At 48.0% G+C, this 23,581-nt stretch overlaps 2 protein-coding genes across 2 annotated transcripts; both read right to left on the reverse strand.

The window, feature by feature from the left end:
* Positions 1–2,355: 2,355 nt before the first annotated feature.
* On the reverse strand, positions 2,356–4,517 carry LOC106604102 (gap junction beta-1 protein-like). The gene is made up of 2 exons (XM_014198497.2): positions 4,416–4,517; positions 2,356–3,736 (listed from the first exon to the last, which is right to left on the reverse strand). The coding sequence occupies exon 2, from the start codon at positions 3,720–3,722 to the stop codon at positions 2,895–2,897; it is 828 nt and encodes a 275-aa protein (XP_014053972.1). The 5' UTR covers positions 3,723–3,736; positions 4,416–4,517; the 3' UTR covers positions 2,356–2,894.
* An 11,491-nt stretch (positions 4,518–16,008) lies between these two features.
* Positions 16,009–23,078, reverse strand: LOC106604103 (vacuolar ATPase assembly integral membrane protein vma21). Its single transcript, XM_014198499.2, has 3 exons — positions 22,895–23,078; positions 17,115–17,224; positions 16,009–16,664 (listed from the first exon to the last, which is right to left on the reverse strand). The coding sequence occupies exons 1-3, from the start codon at positions 22,954–22,956 to the stop codon at positions 16,525–16,527; spliced, it is 312 nt and encodes a 103-aa protein (XP_014053974.1). The 5' UTR covers positions 22,957–23,078; the 3' UTR covers positions 16,009–16,524.
* Between the last annotated feature and the right edge of the window lie 503 nt (positions 23,079–23,581).

Consider the following 23,581-nt stretch of genomic DNA (forward strand, 5'->3'; position numbering starts at 1 on the left):
ATATCTTAAATAACACTATAATGTGGGATATGAACATATCATATATATCACTATAATGTGGGATATGAACATATCATACATTTGTACTGGTTAACAACCGTTAATGGAAGTTGTCAGTAATCCATTTTAGGACATCCAGTTTTCCACGTCGCTGCTGCTAACCCTCTTGGTACAGATAGTACTAAAACAATGTAGTAAAGCTCCATTGCTGTGCACCATTAAAAATACCTTTAATGTCTTAATGAGTGATCCGTTCCCGCTGTAGGAGTAGTCTGCCCGCTGTAGAAGTAGACTCCCTGCTGTAGGAGTAGTCTCCATTCTGTAGGAGTAGTCTCCCTGCTGTAGGAGTAGTCTCCCCGCTGTAGGAGTAGTCTCCCTGCTGTAGGAGTAGTCTCCCTGCTGTAGGAGTAGTCTCCCCGCTGTAGGAGTAGTCTCCCTGCTGTAGGAGTAGTCTGCCTGCTGTAGGAGTAGTCTCCCTGCTGTAGGAGTAGTCTGCCCGCTGTAGGAGTAGTCTGTAGGAGTAGTCTCCGTGCTATAGGAGTAGTCTCCCAGCTGTAGGAGTAGTCTCCGTGCTGTAGGAGTAGTCTCCCGACTGTAGGAGTAGTCTCTGTTCTGTAGGAGTAGTCTCCCCGCTGTAGGAGTAGTCTCCGTGCTATAGGAGTAGTCTCCCAGCTGTAGGAGTAGTCTCCGTGCTGTAGGAGTAGTCTCCCCACTGTAGGAGTAGTCTCTGTTCTGTAGGAGTAGTCTCCCCGCTGTAGGAGTAGTCTCCCAGCTGTAGGAGTAGTCTCCCCGCTGTAGGAGTAGTCTCCCCGCTGTAGGAGTAGTCTGTAGGAGTAGTCTCCCCATTGTAGGAGTAGTCTCCCTGCTGTAGGAGTAGACTGCCCGCTGTAGGAATAGTCTCCCAGCTGTAGGAGTAGTCTCCCCGCTGTAGGAGTAGTCTCCGTGCTGTAGGAGTAGTCTCCGTGCTGTAGGAGTAGTCTCCCTGCTGTAGGAGTAGTCTCCCAGCTGTAGGAGTAGTCTCCTTTCTGTAGGAGTAGTCTCCTTTTTGTAGGAGTAGTCTCCTTTCTGTAGGAGTAGTCTCTGTGCTGTAGGAGTAGTCTCCGTGCTGTAGGAGTAGTCTCCCTGCTGTAGGAGTAGTCTCCCTGCTGTAGGAGTAGTCTCCGTGCTGTAGGAGTAGTCCCCTGCTGTAGGAGTAGTCTCCCCGCTGAAGGAGTAGTCTCCCAGCTGTAGGAGTAGTCTGTAGGAGTAGTCTCCCTGCTGTAGGAGTAGTCTGTAGGAGTAGTCTCCCTGCTGTAGGAGTAGTCTGTAGGAGTAGTCTCCCTGCTGTAGGAGTAGTCTCTGTGCTGTAGGAGTAGTCTCCCAGCTGTAGGAGTAGTCTCCCTGCTGTAGGAGTAGTCTCCCTGCTCTAGGAGTAGTCTCCCTGCTCTAGGAGTAGTCTCCCTGCTGTAGGAGTAGTCTCCCTGCTGTAGGAGAAGTCTCCCCGCTGTAGGAGTGGTCTCCCTGCTGTAGGAGAAGTCTCCCCGCTGTAGGAGTAGTCTCCCCACTGTAGTAATTTGTAAGTCGCTCTGTATAAGAGCGTCTGCTAAATGACTTACATGTAAATGTAGGAGTAGTCTCCCCACTGTCGGAGTAGTCTCCCCGCTGTAGGAGTAGTCTCCCCGCTGTAGGAGTAGTCTCCCCGCTGTAGGAGTAGTCTCCCCGCTGTAGGAGAAGTCTCCCCGCTGTAGGAGTAGTCTCCCCGCTGTAGGAGTAGTCTCCCCGCTGTAGGAGTAGTCTCCCCGCTGTAGGAGTAGTCTCCCCGCTGTAGGAGTAGTCTGCCCGCTGTAGGAGAAGTCTCCCCGCTGTAGGAGTAGTCTGCCCGCTGTAGGAGTAGTCTCCCCGCTGTAGGAGTAGTCTGCCCGCTGTAGGAGTAGTCTCCCCGCTGTAGGAGTAGTCTCCCCGCTGTAGGAGTAGTCTCCCTGCTGTAGGAGTAGTCTCCCCGCTGTAGGAGTAGTCTCCCCGCTGTAGGAGTAGTCTCCCCGCTGTAGGAGAAGTCTCCCCGCTGTAGGAGTAGTCTGCCCGCTGTAGGAGAAGTCTCCCCGCTGTAGGAGTAGTCTCCCCGCTGTAGGAGTAGTCTGCCCGCTGTAGGAGTAGTCTGCCCGCTGTAGGAGTAGTCTCCCTGCTGTAGGAGTAGTCTCCCCGCTGTAGGAGTAGTCTCCCCGCTGTAGGAGTAGTCTCCCTGCTGTAGGAGTAGTCTCCCCGCTGTAGGAGAAGTCTCCCTGCTGTAGGAGTAGTCTCCCCGCTGTAGGAGTAGTCTCCCCGCTGTAGGAGTAGTCTCCCCGCTGTAGGAGTAGTCTCCCTGCTGTAGGAGTAGTCTCCCTGCTGTAGGAGTAGTCTCCGTGCTGTAGGAGTAGTCTCCGCGCTGTAGGAGTAGTCTCCCTGCTGTAGGAGTAGTCTCCCCGCTGTAGGAGTAGTCAGTGAGTTCCAATACAATGGGTTTGTCAAGTCATTTGCTGAAACAAATGTTCCTTTATCCACCAGTTCCTGCCTCAAGGTTGTGAGACAAAACAGTGACTGTGTCGATCACGATGAAACCAAGTTTCCCCTCCAATCCAGCAATGAGTTCGTCTGGGCTTGTTTCTTCTTCTCCTTTATATCTTACCGCAGTCAGGAATGTTGAGAACCTAGCACCAGCCGCTAGAATAAATAGATGAAGAAATGATTGATGTTATGACTAGATGGAGCTGATGAGGATTTCTATACAGTATGGTTCCAAGCTGGTTACAGTTCATTAGTTTGAAGCAGTGAAAATTATTGGGAACTAGGACTAGACAGACTATCAGAAATGCAGAGCACCACTTCCCCTTCTCCGTAGGCAGCAAATCAGAACACCTCTCTCCCTCCAGGGCAGCCTATTAGAATGCAGAGCACCTCTCTCCCTTCTCCATAGAGGTCTTCCTAGCTCCCACGTTGAACTTGAACTTCGACTGGTCAGCGATCATCTGGTTGATTTCATTCTGTTTGTAGGAGGACAGTTTCTGACCGATCCCTGCTACCTTAGTCTCTTCCTGGTTACCGTGGATACACCTCAGACACGCTCGGCCAATCAGGTAGGCCACCTCGGCCAGGTTGAGGAGAACACACAACCCCGACACGGAGAGCATGAACACGGTGAAGATGGTTTTCTCCGTGGGTCGCGACACGAAGCAGTCCACAGTGTTGGGGCAAGGGTACGAGTCACACTTGACCAGACGAAACATCTTGAAGTCAGGGTAGATCAGGTAGAAAATATAAAGGAAGATGACTTCCAGAACGATCCTAAACAGCACACTGATCATATAGGTCCACCAAAGGGCGCCTGCGATCGCAAACTTCTGGTTCTTGATTTGTTCCAGCTCTTTAGGGGAAACGCGCCCGGACTTCTTCAGGATCTTCTTGTTGATGTGTCTGCGATGGGCTACATGCATGGCCACTAGGAGAGCAGGCGTGGACACCAGGATGAGCTGCAAGGCCCACAGGCGGATGTGTGAGATGGGAAAGAACTGGTCATAGCAGACAGAGTTGCAGCCGGGCTGCTGGGTGTTGCAGGTGAAGCCAGACTTCTCGTCGCCCCAGACCGACTCGGCCGCCACGACGAGGACAAGGATTCTGAAGATGAAGATGACAGACAGCCAGATGCGGCCAATGCCGGTGGAATGCCTGTTTACGCCGCTGATCACGGCGTAAAAGGACCCCCAGTTCATTTTCGATTCCAGGTCTGGAGAGGAGAAACAACAAGGGATATAGTTCAGACTGTTTAATGTTGACGTTTCAGCTCTAAAAGCTTTTCTCAAGCCCAGTCTGGAAAAGAGAAATGTCAAGCTGATGATCACACTCAGGAGAATAACTGTTCTTTAAAAGAATATAGGAGTCAGGGAACAACTTTATGTTGACAATGTATTGATACAAGCTGACGTTCGATCACACTCGAAAGGGCGACCATTCTTTATAAGAACGACCATGTCAAGGAAACGTGTAATGAAGGAATTAGGGGACATCAAAGTACATAACATGTTGGATACAATCATTGAAACTGTACAATTTCTGAGTCAATCATTTAATATGGGTAGGCAATCAATCAAACCTGTAGTGAGGAAGAAAGAGTTCTTAAAGAACCCTACTCCTATTGTATGTATCCAACCAACAATCATCAGAAATGCTTGAGCTTAAATCCTAAAACACCAGACACATCGGACAGAAAAACATTCTCAAACGTACTAACGTAGACAAAAAACTTTCCTCCTACATAGTCAACAAACCCCAACCAAACACACCCTTGTCTATGTCCCAAATGATACCCTTTTTCCCTATAAAAGTGCACTACTTTCAACCAGGGCCCACTAAATAGGCTGTGATATATAAAGTAGCCCCAGTATTCCCTGAGCTGTTGGACCTACCAGTCTCCGCAGGCGGTGTCGGCAGCACCGGGTCCGTAAACCACCACCGTCAGGTGTAGCCTGGCCATGGAGCTGGAGCGGTCTGGTCACAGCAATGCCAAACAATACTCAGCCAATCTCTGACCTGCGCTTTAAGAACCTTGGGCGATGGCCTAACACAGTGCAGCATCACGCCACGTAACACTCCGATAGCCAATAGCGAAACGATTAGGGAGACATGTGATCCATTCAACAAGTATTAATACTGACTGACCGCAACCTGACCTTCAGACAGACGGACACGGCTGCACCAGACAGACAGCCCGAGATATATTCTCCCAAGCAACGACTCAAACATCCATCTCACTAGAAGAATCTTACAACTAACTTCAGACAGACACCGTCTAAGACCTCTATTGTAACTGAAGAAATATAGCCACATTTTAAAACAGTCTTTAAACTATGCCAATCATAAAATACACCCAGATCAAAACAAGAGAAGTTATTGTATTCGAGTGAACAGATGTTTCATGGTCAGTAACTGCTCTCTTTCTGCAGAACCATTCTAGAATCTAGTCTGGAATTCTAGAAGAGAACTGCAGAACTCCAGAACACCTCAGATAGTCAGACCCTCTTCTTTTTTCTCCTCATGAATCTCAACACATCATCATCATCATCATCATCATCATCATCATCATCCAAATGGTTAATAATAAAGAGAATCAGAGATATGATGGATTTTACCTTCAGCTGTGGTGGTACACAAAATGTGTACAAAGAAGGGTTAAATGAAATGAGTGTTTATTTCATATATCGAACCAGAAGGCTTGTGAACACGATGTGTTGGTGAAATGCTAATCATTCCCGCGACACTAGCCACTACCCTGCACCGTAGCAGAGCCCAGCGCAGCCCAGCGGGTCATATGGTCTCATATAAACTATTACCATACAATGCTGCCCTTTATCAGAGCCCCAACAAGACTCTGTGTTATTCGGATAAAACACCCTGCTTTCTGCCTACCCCCCCCCTGCAGAACATACAGTAGAAAGAATCTGTGTGGACACAAAAAGGCCTGAGTCCCATGCCACATTATTTATTGTGCTTGGAGGGGCGGGGCAGAGGGCTTCTGAGCCGAACCACTGAGCGAGAGAGCTGCGGAAAAAGAAGGGCGAGCAGTGGGCAAAATGAGATGTTTGCTGAATCATTCAAGAAACTATCAATCTGAAACATTTCCAAAAGTGGACAGTCAATGTCTTTGTGCTAGATACTGGGTGTTTATTTAGGGATTAGATGGTTCTGATTGGTCCTGTTCCCCTGATCTATCCATTAGATGGTTCTGATTGGTCCTGTTCCCCTGATCTATCCATTAGATGGTTCTGATTGGTCCTGTTCCCCTGATCTATCCATTAGATGGTTATGATTGGTCCTGTTCCCCTGATCTATCCATTAGATGGTTCTGATTGGCTTGTCCTCCTGATCTATCCATTAGATGGTTCTGATTGGTCCTGTTCCCCTGATCTATCCATTAGATGGTTCTGATTGGCTTGTCCTCCTGATCTATCCATTAGATGGTTCTGATTGGTCTTGTTCCCCTGATCTATCCATTAGATGGTTCTGATTGGCTTGTTCCTCCTGATCTATCCATTAGATGGTTATGATTGGTCCTGTTCCCCTGATCTATCCATTAGATGGTTCTGATTGGCTTGTCCTCCTGATCTATCCATTAGATGGTTCTGATTGGTCCTGTTCCCCTGATCTATCCATTAGATGGTTCTGATTGGCTTGTCCTCCTGATCTATCCATTAGATGGTTCTGATTGGTCTTGTTCCCCTGATCTATCCATTAGATGGTTCTGATTGGTCCAAGCCCTGAGGACACAAGCCCTGAGCCCCAAGCCCTGAGGACACAAGCCCTGAGCCCCAAGCCCTGAGGACACAAGCCCTGAGCCCCAAGCCCTGAGCCCCAAGCCCTGAGCCCCAAGCCCTGAGGACACAAGCCCTGAGCCCCAAGCCCTGAGCCCCAAGCCCTGAGCCCCAAGCCCTGAGGACACGTGTCATCACCTGGGGGAACCACCACAGAAAGGCTGTATTTGCTTATCCTTAACACATTCTCATCTACAGCAACGACCTGGGGACCAGTTACAGGTGAGAGGAGGGGGTGAATTTTTAGAATTAGGGTATCATTTTAGACCCAGCCATGAATCTTCAACATGACAGATGCGGAGACGGACAGAAAAGGCTATACGGACACTCCTGACCTGCAAACCGAAATGTACTTTCAGAATTGGTTAAAATTAGGTTAGGGTTAAGGGTTTAGATTAAGGTTAAGGTTAGGGATAAGGTAAAGGCAGTGCTTGACTTGGACTGAAATAGGTTCTGGTACTGTTTATATTCAGGTAGAGGAGCACCACAGTACTGTTGAGTACTAGCCACTTTAAACAATGCCACTTTATATAATGTTTTCATAACCTACATTACTCATCTCATATGTATATACTGTACTCTATACCATCTACTGCATCTTGCCTACGCCGTTCGGCCATCACTCATTTATATATTTATATGTACATATTCTTATTCATTCCTTTACACTTGAGTGTACAAGGTAGTTGTTGTGAAATTGTTAGGTTAGATTACTTGTTAGATATTACTGCACGGTCGGAACTAGAAGCACAAGCATTTCGCTACACTCGCATTAACACCTGCTAACCATGTGTATGTGACAAATAAAATTTGATTTGATCTCCTGCCCAAGTCAAGCACTAATTAAGAGTGAGTTTTCATTTTTTGGGTTAGTCGTTTTCCAGGTCATGAGTGTCCTTCCGTCCCTGAGAAACATTCCGGAAAGTATTCAAACCCCTTTCCTTTTTTCCACATTTTGTTAAGTTAAAGCCTTATTGTAAAATTGATTACATTTATTGTTTTCCCTCATCAATCTACACACAATACCCCATAATGACAAAGCATAAACAGATTTGACATTTTTGCCAAATGTATTAACATTTAAAAAAAAAAAAAAAAATCTTATTTATGTAAGTATTCAGACACTTTGCTATGAGATTCGAAATTGAGCTCAGGTGCATCCTGTTTCCATTGATGATTCTTGAGATGTTTCTACAACTTGATTGGAGTCCACCTGTGGTGAATTAAATTGATTGGACATGATTTGGAAAGGTACACACCTGTCTATATAAGGTCCCACAGTTGACAGTGCATGTCAGAGCTAAATCCAGGCCATGAGGTCGTAGGAATTGTCCGTAGAGCTCAGAGACAGGATTGTGTCGATGCACAGATCTGGGGAAGGGTACCAAAACATTTCTGCAGCATTGAAGGTCCCCAAGAACACAGTGGCCTCCATCATTCTTAAATGGAAGAAGTTTGGAACCACCAAGACTCTTCCTAGAGCTGGCCGCCCGGCCAAACTGAGCAATCGGGGGAGAAGCGCCTTGGTTAGGGAGGTGACCAAGAACCTGATGGTCACTCTGACAGAGTTCCAGAGTTCCTCTGAGGAGATGGGAGAACCTTCCAGAAGGACAACCATCTCTGCAGCACTCCACCAATCAGGCCTTTATGGTAGAGTGGCCAGACGGAAGCCACTCCTCAGTAAAAGGCACAGTCGGCTTGGAGTTTACCAAAAGGCACCTAAAGGACTCGGACCATGAGAAATGGTCTTTTCTTTTTATTGGCCAGTCTGAGATATGGCATCCCAGAGTCGCCTCTTCACTGTTGACGTTGAGACTGGTGTTTTGTGTGTGATCTGCTGGAAAACTGTTTGGATTTAAGTACAACTTTTGTATGACCGAGAGATTAAATTATTTAATATTTAATAATTTCAGCCCTCTGAATGAACATTGAACTAACCCATTATATAAATAGACCCATCTAATTTTGTCTGGCTTGCCATTCCAAATAAAGCGGAATATATTTTGCACATATAATTAAAAAAAAATAAAGTTGTTCGGCAGGGCCATAAGTAAATTGGAAAATGATAGAATTAATCAGAGTGTATTTTCCTTTACTTTACATATGATTATTATTTTTTAATTTAAGTAGGCAAGTCAGTTAAGAACAAATTCTTATTTACAATGACGGCCTAAAGTGGGTTAACTGCCTTGTTCAGGGGAAGAACGACAGATTTTTTAACTTGTCAGCTCGTGGATTCGATCTAGCAACCTTTCGGTTACTGGCTCAACGCTCTAACCACTAGCAGGGGCGGTTCTGGGGGTGAGGGCAGTGCCTCTGTGACAACAATTTGGGACCCCCGTGTGGCCCCCCTAAATGTGGAGTATGAAATCACTTTTACATAACTCATTTTTGCTATCGTTCCTTTTTTTACATCCATTATTAGACAGTGGCAACGCGGAACACTAATGATTATGAACATGGTCTTTTGCCTGCAATGCAGTGAAGAAAACGATATGACAACAATAACGTCTAATGTAACTGGCCCCTCTAACAGTACAACTGGCCCCCTCTAACAGTACAACTGGCCCCCTCTAACAGTACAACTGGCCCCTCTAACAGTACAACTGGCCCCCTCTAACAGTACAACTGGCCCCTCTAACAGTACAACTGGCCCCTCTAACAGTACAACTGGCCCCTCTAACAGTACAACTGGCCCCCTCTAACAGTACAACTGGCCCCTCTAACAGTACAACTGGCCCCTCTAACAGTACAACTGGCCCCTCTAACAGTACAACTGGCCCCAGTTGAAATGGTCTAGAACAGCCACTGACCACTAGGCTACCTGCCGCCCCATATAAATATATTGCTTTTTCAGTCTCTCGGTCCCAGCTTTGATGCACCTGTACTGACCTCGCCTTCTGGATGTTAGCGGGGTGAACAGGCAGTGGCTCGGGTGGTTGTTGTCCTTGATGATCTCCTTGGACTTCCTGTAACACCGGGCGCTCCTTCGTCTGCTCGAAGTACTTTGCTTCCTCTTTTTCAGAATATCGTTAGGTGAATCATGGATGACGAACATCACAGCATTGTTGCGTTAGTCGTTTGTTTAATGTAAATATTTTTCCTTTATGATCGGGACCTGTTAGTGCTAATTGTGATAACTGCACTGTGATTTTAATTTGATAAAATATTAGCTTAGGTATTTTTTTTTAATAAACATTAACAATCCCAATGTTGTTTAAATATTTAAAATGTTCACACCCTTAATTGGAACTATTTATAAAATAGTATTATTTATGATGCATGATATGGGTGAGAAGTCCAACAGCCCACCAGGTGGCGCAAGACACTACAGTGAAAACACTCCTACAATGGGGAGACTACTCCTACACTGAGCTAACAGGGACTTGTTCTGCATGGTGGTTTGAGAGTCATATATAATGATGTCTGTGTGTCTGTCAGTAGAGCGTGGTGCTTGCTGTGTCTGTCAGTAGAGCGTGGTGCTTGCTGTGTCTGTCAGTAGAGCGTGGTGCTTGCTGTGTCTGTCAGTAGAGCGTGGTGCTTGCTGTGTCTGTCAGTAGAGCGTGGTGCTTGCTGTGTCTGTCAGTAGAGCGTGGTGCTTGCTGTGTATCTGTCAGTAGAGCGTGGTGCTTGCTGTGTCTGTCAGTAGAGCGTGGTGCTTGCTGTGTCTCTGTCAGTAGAGCGTGGTGCTTGCTGTGTCTGTCAGTAGAGCGTGGTGCTTGCTGTGTCTGCCAGTAGAGCGTGCTGCTTGCTGTGTCTGCCAGTAGAGCGTGCTGCTTGCTGTGTATCTGTCAGTAGAGCGTGGTGCTTGCTGTGTCTGTCAGTAGAGCGTGGTGCTTGCTGTGACTGTCAGTAGAGCGTGGTGCTTGCTGTGACTGTCAGTAGAGCGTGGTGCTTGCTGTGTCTGTCAGTAGAGCGTGGTGCTTGCTGTGTCTCTGTCAGTAGAGCGTGGTGCTTGCTGTGTGTCTGTCAGTAGAGCGTGGTGCTTGCTGTGTGTCTGTCAGTAGAGCGTGGTTCTTGCTGTGTCAGTCAGTAGAGCGTGGTGCTTGCTGTGTCTGCCAGTAGAGCGTGCTGCTTGCTGTGTCTGTCAGTAGAGCGTGGTGCTTGCTGTGTATCTGTCAGTAGAGCGTGGTGCTTGCTGTGTCTGTCAGTAGAGCGTGGTGCTTGCTGTGACTGTCAGTAGAGCGTGGTGCTTGCTGTGACTGTCAGTAGAGCGTGGTGCTTGCTGTGTCTGTCAGTAGAGCGTGGTGCTTGTTGTGTCTCTGTCAGTAGAGCGTGGTGCTTGCTGTGTGTCTGTCAGTAGAGCGTGGTGCTTGCTGTGTGTCTGTCAGTAGAGCGTGGTGCTTGCTGTGTCTGTCAGTAGAGCGTGGTGCTTGCTGTGTCTGTCAGTAGAGCGTGGTGCTTGCTGTGTCTGCCAGTAGAGCGTGGTGCTTGCTGTGTATCTGTCAGTAGAGCGTGGTGCTTGCTGTGTATCTGTCAGTAGGGCGTGGTGCTTGCTGTGTCTGTCAGTAGAGCGTGGTGCTTGCTGTGTCTCTGTCAGTAGAGCGTGGTGCTTGCTGTGTGTCTGTCAGTAGAGCGTGGTGCTTGCTGTGTCTGTCAGTAGAGCGTGGTGCTTGCTGTGTATCTGTCAGTAGAGCGTGGTGCTTGCTGTGTATCTGTCAGTAGAGCGTGGTTCTTGCTGTGTCAGTCAGTAGAGCGTGGTGCTTGCTGTGTCTGTCAGTAGAGCGTGCTGCTTGCTGTGTCTGCCAGTAGAGCGTGCTGCTTGCTGTGTCTGTCAGTAGAGCGTGGTGCTTGCTGTGTATCTGTCAGTAGAGCGTGGTGCTTGCTGTGTCTGTCAGTAGAGCGTGGTGCTTGCTGTGACTGTCAGTAGAGCGTGGTGCTTGCTGTGACTGTCAGTAGAGCGTGGTGCTTGCTGTGTCTGTCAGTAGAGCGTGGTGCTTGCTGTGTCTCTGTCAGTAGAGCGTGGTGCTTGCTGTGTGTCTGTCAGTAGAGCGTGGTGCTTGCTGTGTGTCTGTCAGTAGAGCGTGGTGCTTGCTGTGTCTGTCAGTAGAGCGTGGTGCTTGCTGTGTCTGTCAGTAGAGCGTGGTGCTTGCTGTGTATCTGTCAGTAGAGCGTGGTGCTTGCTGTGTCTGTCAGTAGAGCGTGGTGCTTGCTGTGACTGTCAGTAGAGCGTGGTGCTTGCTGTGACTGTCAGTAGAGCGTGGTGCTTGCTGTGTCTGTCAGTAGAGCGTGGTGCTTGCTGTGTCTCTGTCAGTAGAGCGTGGTGCTTGCTGTGTGTCTGTCAGTAGAGCGTGGTGCTTGCTGTGTGTCTGTCAGTAGAGCGTGGTTCTTGCTGTGTCTGCCAGTAGAGCGTGCTGCTTGCTGTGTCTGTCAGTAGAGCGTGGTGCTTGCTGTGTATCTGTCAGTAGAGCGTGGTGCTTGCTGTGTCTGTCAGTAGAGCGTGGTGCTTGCTGTGACTGTCAGTAGAGCGTGGTGCTTGCTGTGACTGTCAGTAGAGCGTGGTGCTTGCTGTGTCTGTCAGTAGAGCGTGGTGCTTGCTGTGTCTCTGTCAGTAGAGTGTGGTGCTTGCTGTGTGTCTGTCAGTAGAGCGTGGTGCTTGCTGTGTGTCTGTCAGTAGAGCGTGGTGCTTGCTGTGTCTGTCAGTAGAGCGTGGTGCTTGCTGTGTCTGTCAGTAGAGCGTGGTGCTTGCTGTGTCTGTCAGTAGAGCGTGGTGCTTGCTGTGTCTGTCAGTAGAGCGTGGTGCTTGCTGTGTCTGTCAGTAGAGCGTGGTGCTTGCTGTGTCTGTCAGTAGAGCGTGGTGCTTGCTGTGTCTGTCAGTAGAGCGTGGTGCTTGCTGTGTGTCTGTCAGTAGAAGCGTGGTGCTTGCTGTGTCTGTCAGTAGAGCGTGGTGCTTGCTGTGTCTGTCAGTAGAGCGTGGTGCTTGCTGTGTATCTGTCAGTAGAGCGTGGTGCTTGCTGTGTCTGTCAGTAGAGCGTGGTGCTTGCTGTGACTGTCAGTAGAGCGTGGTGCTTGCTGTGACTGTCAGTAGAGCGTGGTGCTTGCTGTGACTGTCAGTAGAGCGTGGTGCTTGCTGTGTCTGTCAGTAGAGCGTGGTGCTTGCTGTGTGTCTGTCAGTAGAGCGTGGTGCTTGCTGTGTCTGTCAGTAGAGCGTGGTGCTTGCTGTGTCTGTCAGTAGAGCGTGGTGCTTGCTGTGTCTGTCAGTAGAGCGTGGTGCTTGCTGTGTCTGTCAGTAGAGCGTGGTGCTTGCTGTGTCTGTCAGTAGAGCGTGGTGCTTGCTGTGTCTGTCAGTAGAGCGTGGTGCTTGCTGTGTCTGTCAGTAGAGCGTGGTGCTTGCTGTGTCTGTCAGTAGAGCGTGGTGCTTGCTGTGTCTGTCAGTAGAGCGTGGTGCTTGCTGTGTCTGTCAGTAGAGCGTGGTGCTTGCTGTGTCTCTGTCAGTAGAGCGTGGTGCTTGCTGTGTCAGTCAGTAGAGCGTGGTGCTTGCTGTGTCTGTCAGTAGAGCGTGGTGCTTGCTGTGTCTCTGTCAGTAGAGCAGGTGCTTGCTGTGTCTCCACCGATAAATCCACGATAACCGAGAATTTCAATAAGCATTTCTCTACGGCTGGCCATGCTTTCCACCTGGCTAGTCCAACCCCGGCCAACAGCGCCGCCCCCCCACAGCTACTTGCCTGAGCCTCCCCAGCTTCTCCTTCATCCAAATCCAGATCGCAGATGTTCTGAAAGAGCTGCAAAACCTGGACCCGTACAAATCAGCTGGGCTAGACAATCTGGACCCTCTCTTTCTAAAATTATCTGCCGCAATTGTTGCAACCCTTATTACCAGTCTGTTCAACCTCTCTTTCGTATCGTCCGAGATCCCCAAAGATTGGAAAGCTGCCGCGGTCATCCCCCTCTTCAAAGGGGGTGACACTCTAGACCCAAACTGCTATAGACCGATATCCATCCTACCCTGTCTTTCTAAGGTCTTCGAAAGCCAAGTTAACAAACAGATTACCGACCATTTCGAATCCCACCGTACCTTCTCCGCTATGCAATCTGGTTTCAGAGCTGGTCATGGGTGCACCTCAGCCACGCTCAAGGTACTAAACGACATCATAATTGCCAGAGTTCAGTGTGTCAAATCGGAGGGCCTGTTGTCCGGACCTCTGGCAGTCTCTATGGGGGTACCACAGGGTTCAATTCTCGAGCCGACTCTCTTCTCTGTATATATCAATGATGTCGCTCTTGCTGCTGGTGATTCTCTGATCCACCTCTACGCAGACGACACCATTCTGTATACTTCTGGCCCTTCTTTGGACACTGTGTTAACTAACCTCCAGACGAGCTTCAATGCCATACAACTCTCCTTCCATGGCCTCCAACTGCTCTTAAACGCAAATAAAACCAAATGCATGCTTTTCAACCGTTCGCTGCCCACACGCCCGACTAGCATCACTATTCTGGACGGTTCTGACCTAGAATATGTGGACAACTACAAATACCTAGGTGTCTGGTTAGACTGTAAACTCTCCTTCCAGACTCACATTAAGCATCTCCAATCCAAAATTAAATCTAGAATCGGCTTCCTATTTTGCAACAAAGCATTCTTCACTCATGCTGCCAGACATACCCTCGTAAAACTGACTATCCTACCGATCCTCGACTTCGGTGATGTCATCTACAAAATAGCTTCCAATACTCTACTCAGCAAACTGGATGTAGTCTATCACAGTGCCATCCGTTTTGTCACCAAAGCCCCATATACCACCCACCACTTGCGACCTGTATGCTCTTGTCGGCTGGCCCTCGCTTCATACTCGTCGCTAAACCCACTGGCTCCAGGTCATCTATAAGTCTCTGCTAGGTAAAGCCCCGCCTTATCTCAGCTCACTGGTCACCATAGCAGCACCCACCCTTGGCACACGCTCCAGCAGGTATATCTCACTGGTCATCCCCAAAGCCAATTCCTCCTTTGGCTGCCTTTCCTTCCAGTTCTCTGCTGCCAATGACTGGAACGAATTGCAAAAATCGCTGAAGTTGGAGACTTACATTTCCCTCACTAACTTTAAACATCAGCTATCTGAGCAGCTAACCGATCGCTGCAGCTGTACATAGCCCATCTGTAAATAGCCCATCCAATCTACCTACCTCATCCCCATATTGTTTTTATTTACTTTCTGCTCTTTTTGCACACCAGTATCTCTACTTACACACCATCATCATCTGCTCATCTATCACTCCAGTGTTAATCTGCTAAATTGTAATTACTTCGCCACTATGGCCTATTTATTGCCTTACCTCCTCACGCCATTTGCACACACTGTATATAGACTTTATTTTATTTTTCTGTTGTGTTATTAACTGTATGTTTGTTTATTCCATGTGTAACTCTGTGTTGTTGTGTCGAACTGCTTTGCTTTATCTTGACCAGGTCGCAGTTGGAAATGAGAACTTGTTCTCAACTGGCTTACCTGGTTTTTAAATAAAGGTGAATTAAAAATAATTTTTAAAAAATGTAGTGGATAAGATAGGAGCATCTACTAACAGGACTAAAATGTTTCTACAGTTCATCAGAGTACGGGTCATTGATCCTTCGACTTGTTTAATGTTTCATCATAACAACCACTGTGGACTTGAAATGCTCCTCTCTCGAGTACCCTGACGATTAAACTACAGTCCTGAAGACATCAAATTACAACCAAAAATAAAACGTTTACAGACAGTCACACAAATAAAACACACCGTTCATAAACGAATCCAGGCAACTCAACAAGGACGGACAGATCAAACCACAACAGCAGTGACATGATGTTGGTCACAACAGAAAACAAAATGGCACCTTATTCTCTGTATAATCCACTACGTTTGGTCAAACAGCCTTATGGGGGGGGGGGGCCCTGGTCAAACAGCCTTACGGGGGGGGCCTGGTCAAACAGCCTTACGGGGGGGGCCTGGTCAAACAGCCTTACGGGGGGGCCCTGGTCAAACAGCCTTACGGGGGGGGCCTGGTCAAACAGCCTTACGGGGGGGGCCCTGGTCAAACAGCCTTACGGGGGGGGCCCTGGTCAAACAGCCTTACGGGGGGGGGCCCTGGTCAAACAGCCTTACGGGGGGGCCCTGGTCAAACAGCCTTACGGGGGGGCCCTGGTCAAACAGCCTTACGGGGGGGGGGCCCTGGTCAAACATCCTTACGGGGGGCCCTGGTCAAACAGCCTTACGGGGGGGCCCTGGTCAAACAGCCTTACGGGGGGGCCCTGGTCAAACAGCCTTACGGGGGGGCCCTGGTCAAACAGCCTTACGGGGGGCCCTGGTCAAACAGCCTTACGGGGGGGGCCCTGGTCAAACAGCCTTACGGGGGGGGCCCTGGTCAAACAGCCTTATTGGGGGGCCCTGGTCAAACAGCCTTACGGGGGGGGGCCTGGTCAAACAGCCTTACGGGGGGGGCCCTGGTCAAACAGCCTTACGGGGGGGGCCCTGGTCAAACAGCCTTACGGGGGGGGCCCTGGTCAAACAGCCTTACGGGGGGGGCCCTGGTCAAACAGCCTACGGGGGGGGGGCCCTGGTCAAACAGCCTTACGGGGGGGGCCCTGGTCAAACAGCCTTATTGGGGGGCCCCTGATCAAACAGCCTTATTGGGGGGGCCCTGGTCAAACAGCCTTACAGGGGGGGCCCTGGTCAAACAGCCTTATTGGGGGGGCCCTGGTCAAACAGCCTTATTGGGGGGGGGGCCCTGGTCAAACAGCCTTATTGGGGGGGCCCTGGTCAAACAGCCTTACCGGGGGGGGGGCCCTGGTCAAACGTAGTGCATTAAATAGGGAATAGGGTTGGAAGCAGACAATACATTCCTTCATGCGCGCTCCAGTTGTGAACTGGCATTTCACAGCCGTCTCTGGCCGGGGCCCAGTTTATGGCAGGGACGGTGTTCAGTCTGTTACAAAATACACGGAGCTAGGAGAAGCTCACATAAACACCCAATACATTATTCTCTCGCACCACCAGCAGATGGACTTTGGAACCCCTCCATGGCTGGCAGGCTGCGAGATGTTGGGCTGGAGAGAAGCCAGGCTGGGCTGGGGGCTGGAGAGAAACCAGGCTGGGCTGGGGGCTGGAGAGAAGCCAGGCTGGGCTGGGGGCTAGAGAGAAGCCAGGCTGGAGTGAGGGCTGGAAGTGGCTGGGCCTCCATCCCTTGGTCCATGCTTTCTCTGGGCCAGCAGCAGGGCCAGGTTAAGGGTTAGTCGTGTTTTCCCTTGTCCTTGGTGGATCCCTCGTTCCAGGCCACGTAGACAAACAGAGCCAGGACCACATGTACGGCCAGCACAGCTACGATGGCAGCATAGAAATAACTGTCTGAGTTAGACATCTGTAGGGAACCTGGAGAGAGGAGAGAGAGAGAGAGTTGGGGAGGAAGGAGAGGTGAGGAAGGAGAGGAGGAGAGAGAGGTGAGGAGGAGAGAGAGGTGAGGAGGAGAGAGAGGTGAGGAGGAGAGGGGAGGAGGAGAGAGCAGGAGAGGTGAGGAGGAGAGAGAGGAAGGAGAGCAAGAGAGGTGAGGAGGAGAGAGAGGAAGGAGAGGGGAGGAGGAGGAGAGAGAGATGGGGAGGAAGGAGAGCAGGAGAGGTGAGGAGGAGAGGAGCAGAGAGAGGAAGGAGAGGGGAGGAGGAGCGATAGGTGGGAGGAAGGAGAGAGGAGGAGGGGAGAGAGGTGGGGAGGAAGGACAGGGGAGGAGGGGAGAGAGGAAGGAAGAAGAAAGTCAATTCAAATAAATTGTTTTGAATATTGATTGGGATATTTAGGCCGCGTCTCAGACAAGAAATAATGATTTACCTTCAAAGATGTATGCCTTTGATGCGAAGTACAGTCCTATGGGCAGGGTGACCATCAGGATGGTGAAGAAGAGAAGAGTTTTCAGAGCAGACACCAGAGAACTGTCATTCCTGCAGGAGAGACAACATACATCCTCCATCATATCATGTCTTGGCGTTGGCTCTGGGTGAGTACATTATGTGAACTGCATGTGTTTGATATTATTGAATGCCTAGACCTACTGTTAGCTATGGGACGCTAATACAGACAGAGCTAGTTAAAATACCTTAGAACAGTGGTGCTGCCCTCTAGTGGGGAAACTCAGAATGATCAACACTGTAGACCAGTGGTGCTGCCCTCTAGTGGGGAAACTCAGAATGATCAACACTGTAGACCAGTGGTGCTGCCCTCTAGTGGGGAAACTCAGAATGATCAACACTGTAGACCAGTGGTGCTGCCCTCTAGTGGGGAAACTCAGAATGATCAACACTGTATACCAGTGGTGCTGCCCTCTAGTGGGGAAACTCAGAATGATCCACACTGTAGACCAGTGGTGCTGCCCTCTAGTGGGGAAACTCAGAATGATCAACACTGTAGACCAGTGGTGCTGCCCTCTAGTGGGGAAACTCAGAATGATCAACACTGTAGACCAGTGGTGCTGCCCTCTAGTGGGGAAACTCAGAATGATCCACACTGTAGACCAGTGGTGCTGCCCTCTAGTGGGGAAACTCAGAATGATCAACACTGTAGACCAGTGGTGCTGCCCTCTAGTGGGGAAACTCAGAATGATCAACACTGTAGACCAGTGGTGCTGCCCTCTAGTGGGGAAACTCAGAATGATCAACACTGTAGACCAGTGGTGCTGCCCTCTAGTGGGGAAACTCAGAATGATCAACACTGTAGACCAGTGGTGCTGCCCTCTAGTGGGGAAACTCAGAATGATCAACACTGTATACCAGTGTTTCTCAACTGGTTCTGCCTGGGGACCCAAATTTGACAATGGCTATTGAGTCGTGACCCAATATCATGGACTGTCCGATGGGTCCATGTTGTAATGCAGGCTTCACAAAACAATAGACTGTCTCAATGGTCTACTACTATGGTATTAAAGACAGTCATTACGCAGACAAATTAACTGAGAAAACATGTATTATTAACTGAAGAGAATGAGCTGTTTAATGAAGAGACCAGTTCAGCAGGGGGATGTAATACATGATCAGAACATCAAGACCAGGCCTATAATGTTAACAGGAACACACACCAGGACTATAATGTTAACAGGAACACACACCAGGCCTATAATGTTAACAGGAACACACACCAGGCCTATAATGTTAACAGGAACACACACCAGTCCTATAATGTTAACAGGAACACACACCAGTCCTATAATGTTAACAGGAACACACACCAGTCCTATAATGTTAATGAACAGGAACACACACCAGGCCTATAATGTTAACAGGAACACACACCAGTCCTATAATGTTAACAGGAACACACACCAGGCCTATAATGTTAACAGGAACACACACCAGTCCTATAATGTTAACAGGAACACACACCAGTCCTATAATGTTGAACAGGAACACACACCAGTCCTATAATGTTAACAGGAACACACACCAGTCCTATAATGTTAACAGGAACACACACCAGTCCAATAATGTTAACAGGAACACACACCAGTCCTATAATGTTAACAGGAACACACACCAGTCCTATAATGTTAACGAACAGGAACACACACCAGTCCTATAATGTTAACAGGAACACACACCAGTCCTATAATGTTAACGAACAGGAACACACACCAGTCCTATAATGTTAACAGGAACACACACCAGGCCTATAATGTTAACAGGAACACACACCAGTCCTATAATGTTAACAGGAACACACACCAGGCCTATAATGTTAACAGGAACACACACCAGTCCTATAATGTTAACAGGAACACACACCAGGCCTATAATGTTAACAGGAACACACACCAGGCCTATAATGTTAACAGGAACACACACCAGTCCTATAATGTTAACAGGAACACACACCAGTCCTATAATGTTAACAGGAACACACACCAGTCCTATAATGTTAACAGGAACACACACCAGTCCTATAATGTTAACAGGAACACACACCAGGCCTATAATGTTAACAGGAACACACACCAGTCCCATAATGTTAACAGGAACACACACCAGTCCTATAATGTTAATGAACAGGAACACACACCAGTCCTATAATGTTAACAGGAACACACACCAGTCCTATAATGTTAACAGGAACACACACCAGGCCTATAATGTTAACAGGAACACACACCAGTCCTATAATGTTAACAGGAACACACACCAGTCCTATAATGTTAACAGGAACACACACCAGTCCTATAATGTTAACAGGAACACACACCAGTCCTATAATGTTAACAGGAACACACACCAGGCCTATAATGTTAACAGGAACACACACCAGGCCTATAATGTTAACAGGAACACACACTAGTGTTTAAAATAGTTTTTGTTCTATCATTAGGAATTACTAATCATCAATAACCATGTGAATAGTCTCATAACCATGAAAAGTGTTAAAAGGTGTTTGTTAACCAGTTCAATAGCATGTAATATGAATGTAATATAAATGTAATATGAATGTAATATAAATGTAATATGAATGACCAATAATAAAGAACATAAAGAACAATAACTCATTAACCTGTGTGTGTGTGGTGTGTGGTGTGTGGTGTGTGTGTGTGTGGTGTGTGGTGTGTGGTGTGTGTGGTGTGTGTGTGTGTGTGTGTGTGTGTGTGTGTGTGTGTGTGGTGTGTGTGTGTGTGTGTGTGTGGTGTGTGTGTGTGTGTGTGTGTGTGTGTGTGTGGTGTGTGTGTGTGTGTGTGTGTGTGTGTGTGTGGTGTGTGTGTGTGGTGTGTGTGTGTGTGTGTGTGTGTGTGTGTGTGTGTGTGTGTGGTGTGTGGTGTGTGTGTGTGTGTGTGTGTGTGTGTGTGTGTGGGAAAGCTGCGGGGTGTTTCGTCAATAAGTTTATTGAATTCTGGGGTGATGGTTGACAAGTCAACTCGGAGGTCATGCTGGCTGTCCGGTTTGTTTTCAGCACGGCCCTTGGCAAGGTGACGCTTCCCATCTCCACTCGAAAGGGGGTCCGGTATCCTGTCCAGGTGCGGTAGAGAGAGCGAGAGAGAGAGAGAGTTGAAAACAGCAGGTCCGGGACAAGGTAGCACGTCCGGTGAATAGGTCAGGGTTCCATAGCTCCTCCAGGAAGTAGTGGCAAAACTTTCCATACAGCTCGACAAGATGTTGAATGTTTTTTTGGGGGGGGTTTTCTTCCAGTGTGTCGCCGTGTGCCCCCCTCCCTTGCATTGACACATTGAGAAAATTCAGATGATGAAAAATATCTCCCAGGTAGGCAACCTGCGCGAACCATTCCTCACAATCAAAATATGTTCTGCCAGAGGTGACTTGTTTCCCCGAAAGAAACGCAGGTATCTCAACGCGAAGCTCATAAAGGTGAGCCAACACTTTACCCCTGGAAAGACAGCGGACCTCCGCATGATAAAACACCTGCTGGTCCTCCTCCCTCATATCGCTGCAGACGGCCAGACGGCCTGCTTTTCCTGGAACTCTTTTAAAAAAAAATAATTGACCCACTTGATCACATATCCACTGTGTTAAAGACAGCCTCTGGTCAGTCCCACGGAGCCCAGGTACATATCCACTGTGTTAAAGACAGCCTCTAGCCTGTCCTAAAGGTATTATCCCAGACGTGTCTAACAGACCCATTAGAATGGCCTGGTTAGCCACACTCATCAAGCTGCAGTGGGTAATGGCTGTTTTCACTGATGTCTGGTGTGTCCTGGATTCTTCTCCTGGTGTCCTCTCTGATGTCTGGTGTGTCCTGGATTCTTCTCCTGGTGTCCTCTCTGATGTCTGGTGTGTCCTGGATTCTTCTCCTGGTGTCCTCTCTGATGTCTGGTGTGTCCTGGATTCTTCTCCTGGTGTCCTCTCTGATGTCTGGTGTGTCCTGGATTCTTCTCCTGGTGTCATTGGATAGGTGTGTGGTTTTAAGTTTATTGGCGTGTGACTCTCCCAAGATTTCAGTGCACATATCAATCAAATGTATGTATAAAGCCCTTCTTACATCAGCTGATATCACAAAGTGCTGTACAGAAACCCAGCCTAAAACCCCAAACAGCAAGCAATGCAGGTGTAGAAGCACGGTGGCTAGGATTAATCTCCCTAGAAAGGCCAAAACCTAGGAAGAAACCTAGAGAGGAACCAGGCTCTGAGGGCCAGGCGGAGATTATAACAGAACATAGCCAAGATGTTCAAACGTTTATAGATGACCAGCAGGGTCAGATAATAATCACAGTGGTTGTAGAGGGTGCAACAAGTCAGCACCTCAGGAGTAAATGTCAGTTGGCTTTTCATAGCCGATCATTGAGAGCATCTCTACAGCTCCTGCTGTCTCTAGAGAGTTGAAATCAGCAGGTCTGGGACAGGTAGCACGTCCGGTGAACAGGTCAGGGTTCCAGCAGGTCTGGGACAGCATGTCTGGGACAGGTAGCACGTCCGGTGAACAGGTCAGGGTTCCATAGCCGCAGGCAGAACAGTTGAAACTGGAGCAGCAGCACGGCCAGGTGAACAGGTCAGGGTTCCATAGCCGCAGGCAGAACAGTTGAAACTGGAGCAGCAGCATATCAATAGCAGCAGGTGTGGGCTTTTTTGCACTTAGCGCAAAGTGCCTTTTCATGTACGGGACATACGTTTGTCAATGAATCTTGTGAGGCCTCCAGATATTGACTTTTTTTTTTTTAAAGTCAGCTGTCTTATCTTTGTGGCTTGGATGCTTGGTGTCCAGATGTCTTTTCATTTTGGAGGGTTTCATGCTCTCATTAGCCAACAGCTCGTTGCGTAGGACACATAGTGGTCTATCCAGACCCCTGCCGGTCTTCTTTATATGGAAAACCATATTCGATGAAGTCGGAGTCATATCTTCTCCTCTCGACAGGGGTCCGGGTTGTCTGCCTTGTCGTTGACATTGGAAGCAGCAGTGGATGAAGAGGGAGGATGAAGAGGGACCAACATTTTAAAAATGTGTCTATGATTTTACTCTGACAGCTTACTATCCACGCCTGCAGAACACCTCTGGATAGTTAGCTGTCAATCAAGCTAACTGAAAATCTGTATTATCTGATTGGACGTGTCACATTTAAAACAAAACAATGTGTCAGAATGACATTTTTATTGGATCAGTGTGTGTGTGTGTGTCTAGAAATCTGTCATTTCATTGGATCATAATTGTATTGGTCAGTGTGTGTGTGTGTGCCTAGAAATCTGTCATTTCATTGGATCATTATTGTATTGGTCAGTGAGTGTGTGACATTTCTCCACTACGGACCAGCTACACGTGTAAATTCAGCAACAATAAGCGGTGCGACGACATCCTTTCAATATAAAAGTTTCGATGCGGCGGTTACCTTTCAAAATATATATATATTTTTGTATGTGTTATATACATATTTTTTCTTACACAAGTGCCACGACCCCCCAGTTAGGAATCACTGTCCTTATACATCAAAGGTGCTGGCTAAAGCGCCGAGCTAGCTATCTAATGAATGGGCTAACTAACTAGCTAGTGTTAGAGCTAGCTATCTAATGAATGGGCTAACTAACTAGCTACTGTTAGAGCTAGCTATCTAATGAATGGGCTAACGCTAACTAACTAGCTACTGTTAGTAACGTTAGCTAATACGACGACTGGGATAATTAGCATTCTCTTACCCTCTGAAATCTGGGGCACCAGCATACGTGTTGCTAAGAGGTGTTTTGGCATATCCTTCCATTTCTCTGAGAAATACAGCAAATACAACAAGAAAATGTATATGGAATAGACAGAGGGTGAGCTGTCGTCGCTATGGATATTTTCAACACTTCCGCATTTGATCACGGGACAAGCACGTGACTTCTTTTCCATTGGCTCGGTGCGTCATCAACTGGGTTGGAAGGAAATGGCACTTGATTCACTTGAGAGTGTGTGTGTGTGTGTGTGTGTGTGTGTGTGTGTGTGTGTGTGTGTGTGATGTAATCTCTGAAAGTGCTTGTAAGTAATCATTTCATTACAAGGTCTACACCTGTTGTATTCGACGCATGTGACAAATACAATTTTATTTGATGTAATCTCAAATCCAAATCAAATCAAACTTTATTTGTCACATGCGTCGAATACAAGTGTGGACCTTATCGTGAAATGCTTACTTACAAGCCCTTAACCAACAGTGCAGTTCAAGAAGAGTTAAGAAAATATTTACAAAATAAACAAAAGTAAAAAAAATAAAAATAAGTAACACAATAAAATAACAATAACGAGGCTATATACAGGGGGTAATGTGTCAATGTGCAGGGGTACAGGTAGGGGTGAAGTGACTATGCAAAGAATCTCTGTTGACTTCCAATGCATTAAACATGTTT

Source organism: Salmo salar, chromosome ssa05 (assembly GCF_905237065.1).
Source record: "Salmo salar chromosome ssa05, Ssal_v3.1, whole genome shotgun sequence".
NCBI lineage: Eukaryota > Metazoa > Chordata > Actinopteri > Salmoniformes > Salmonidae > Salmo > Salmo salar.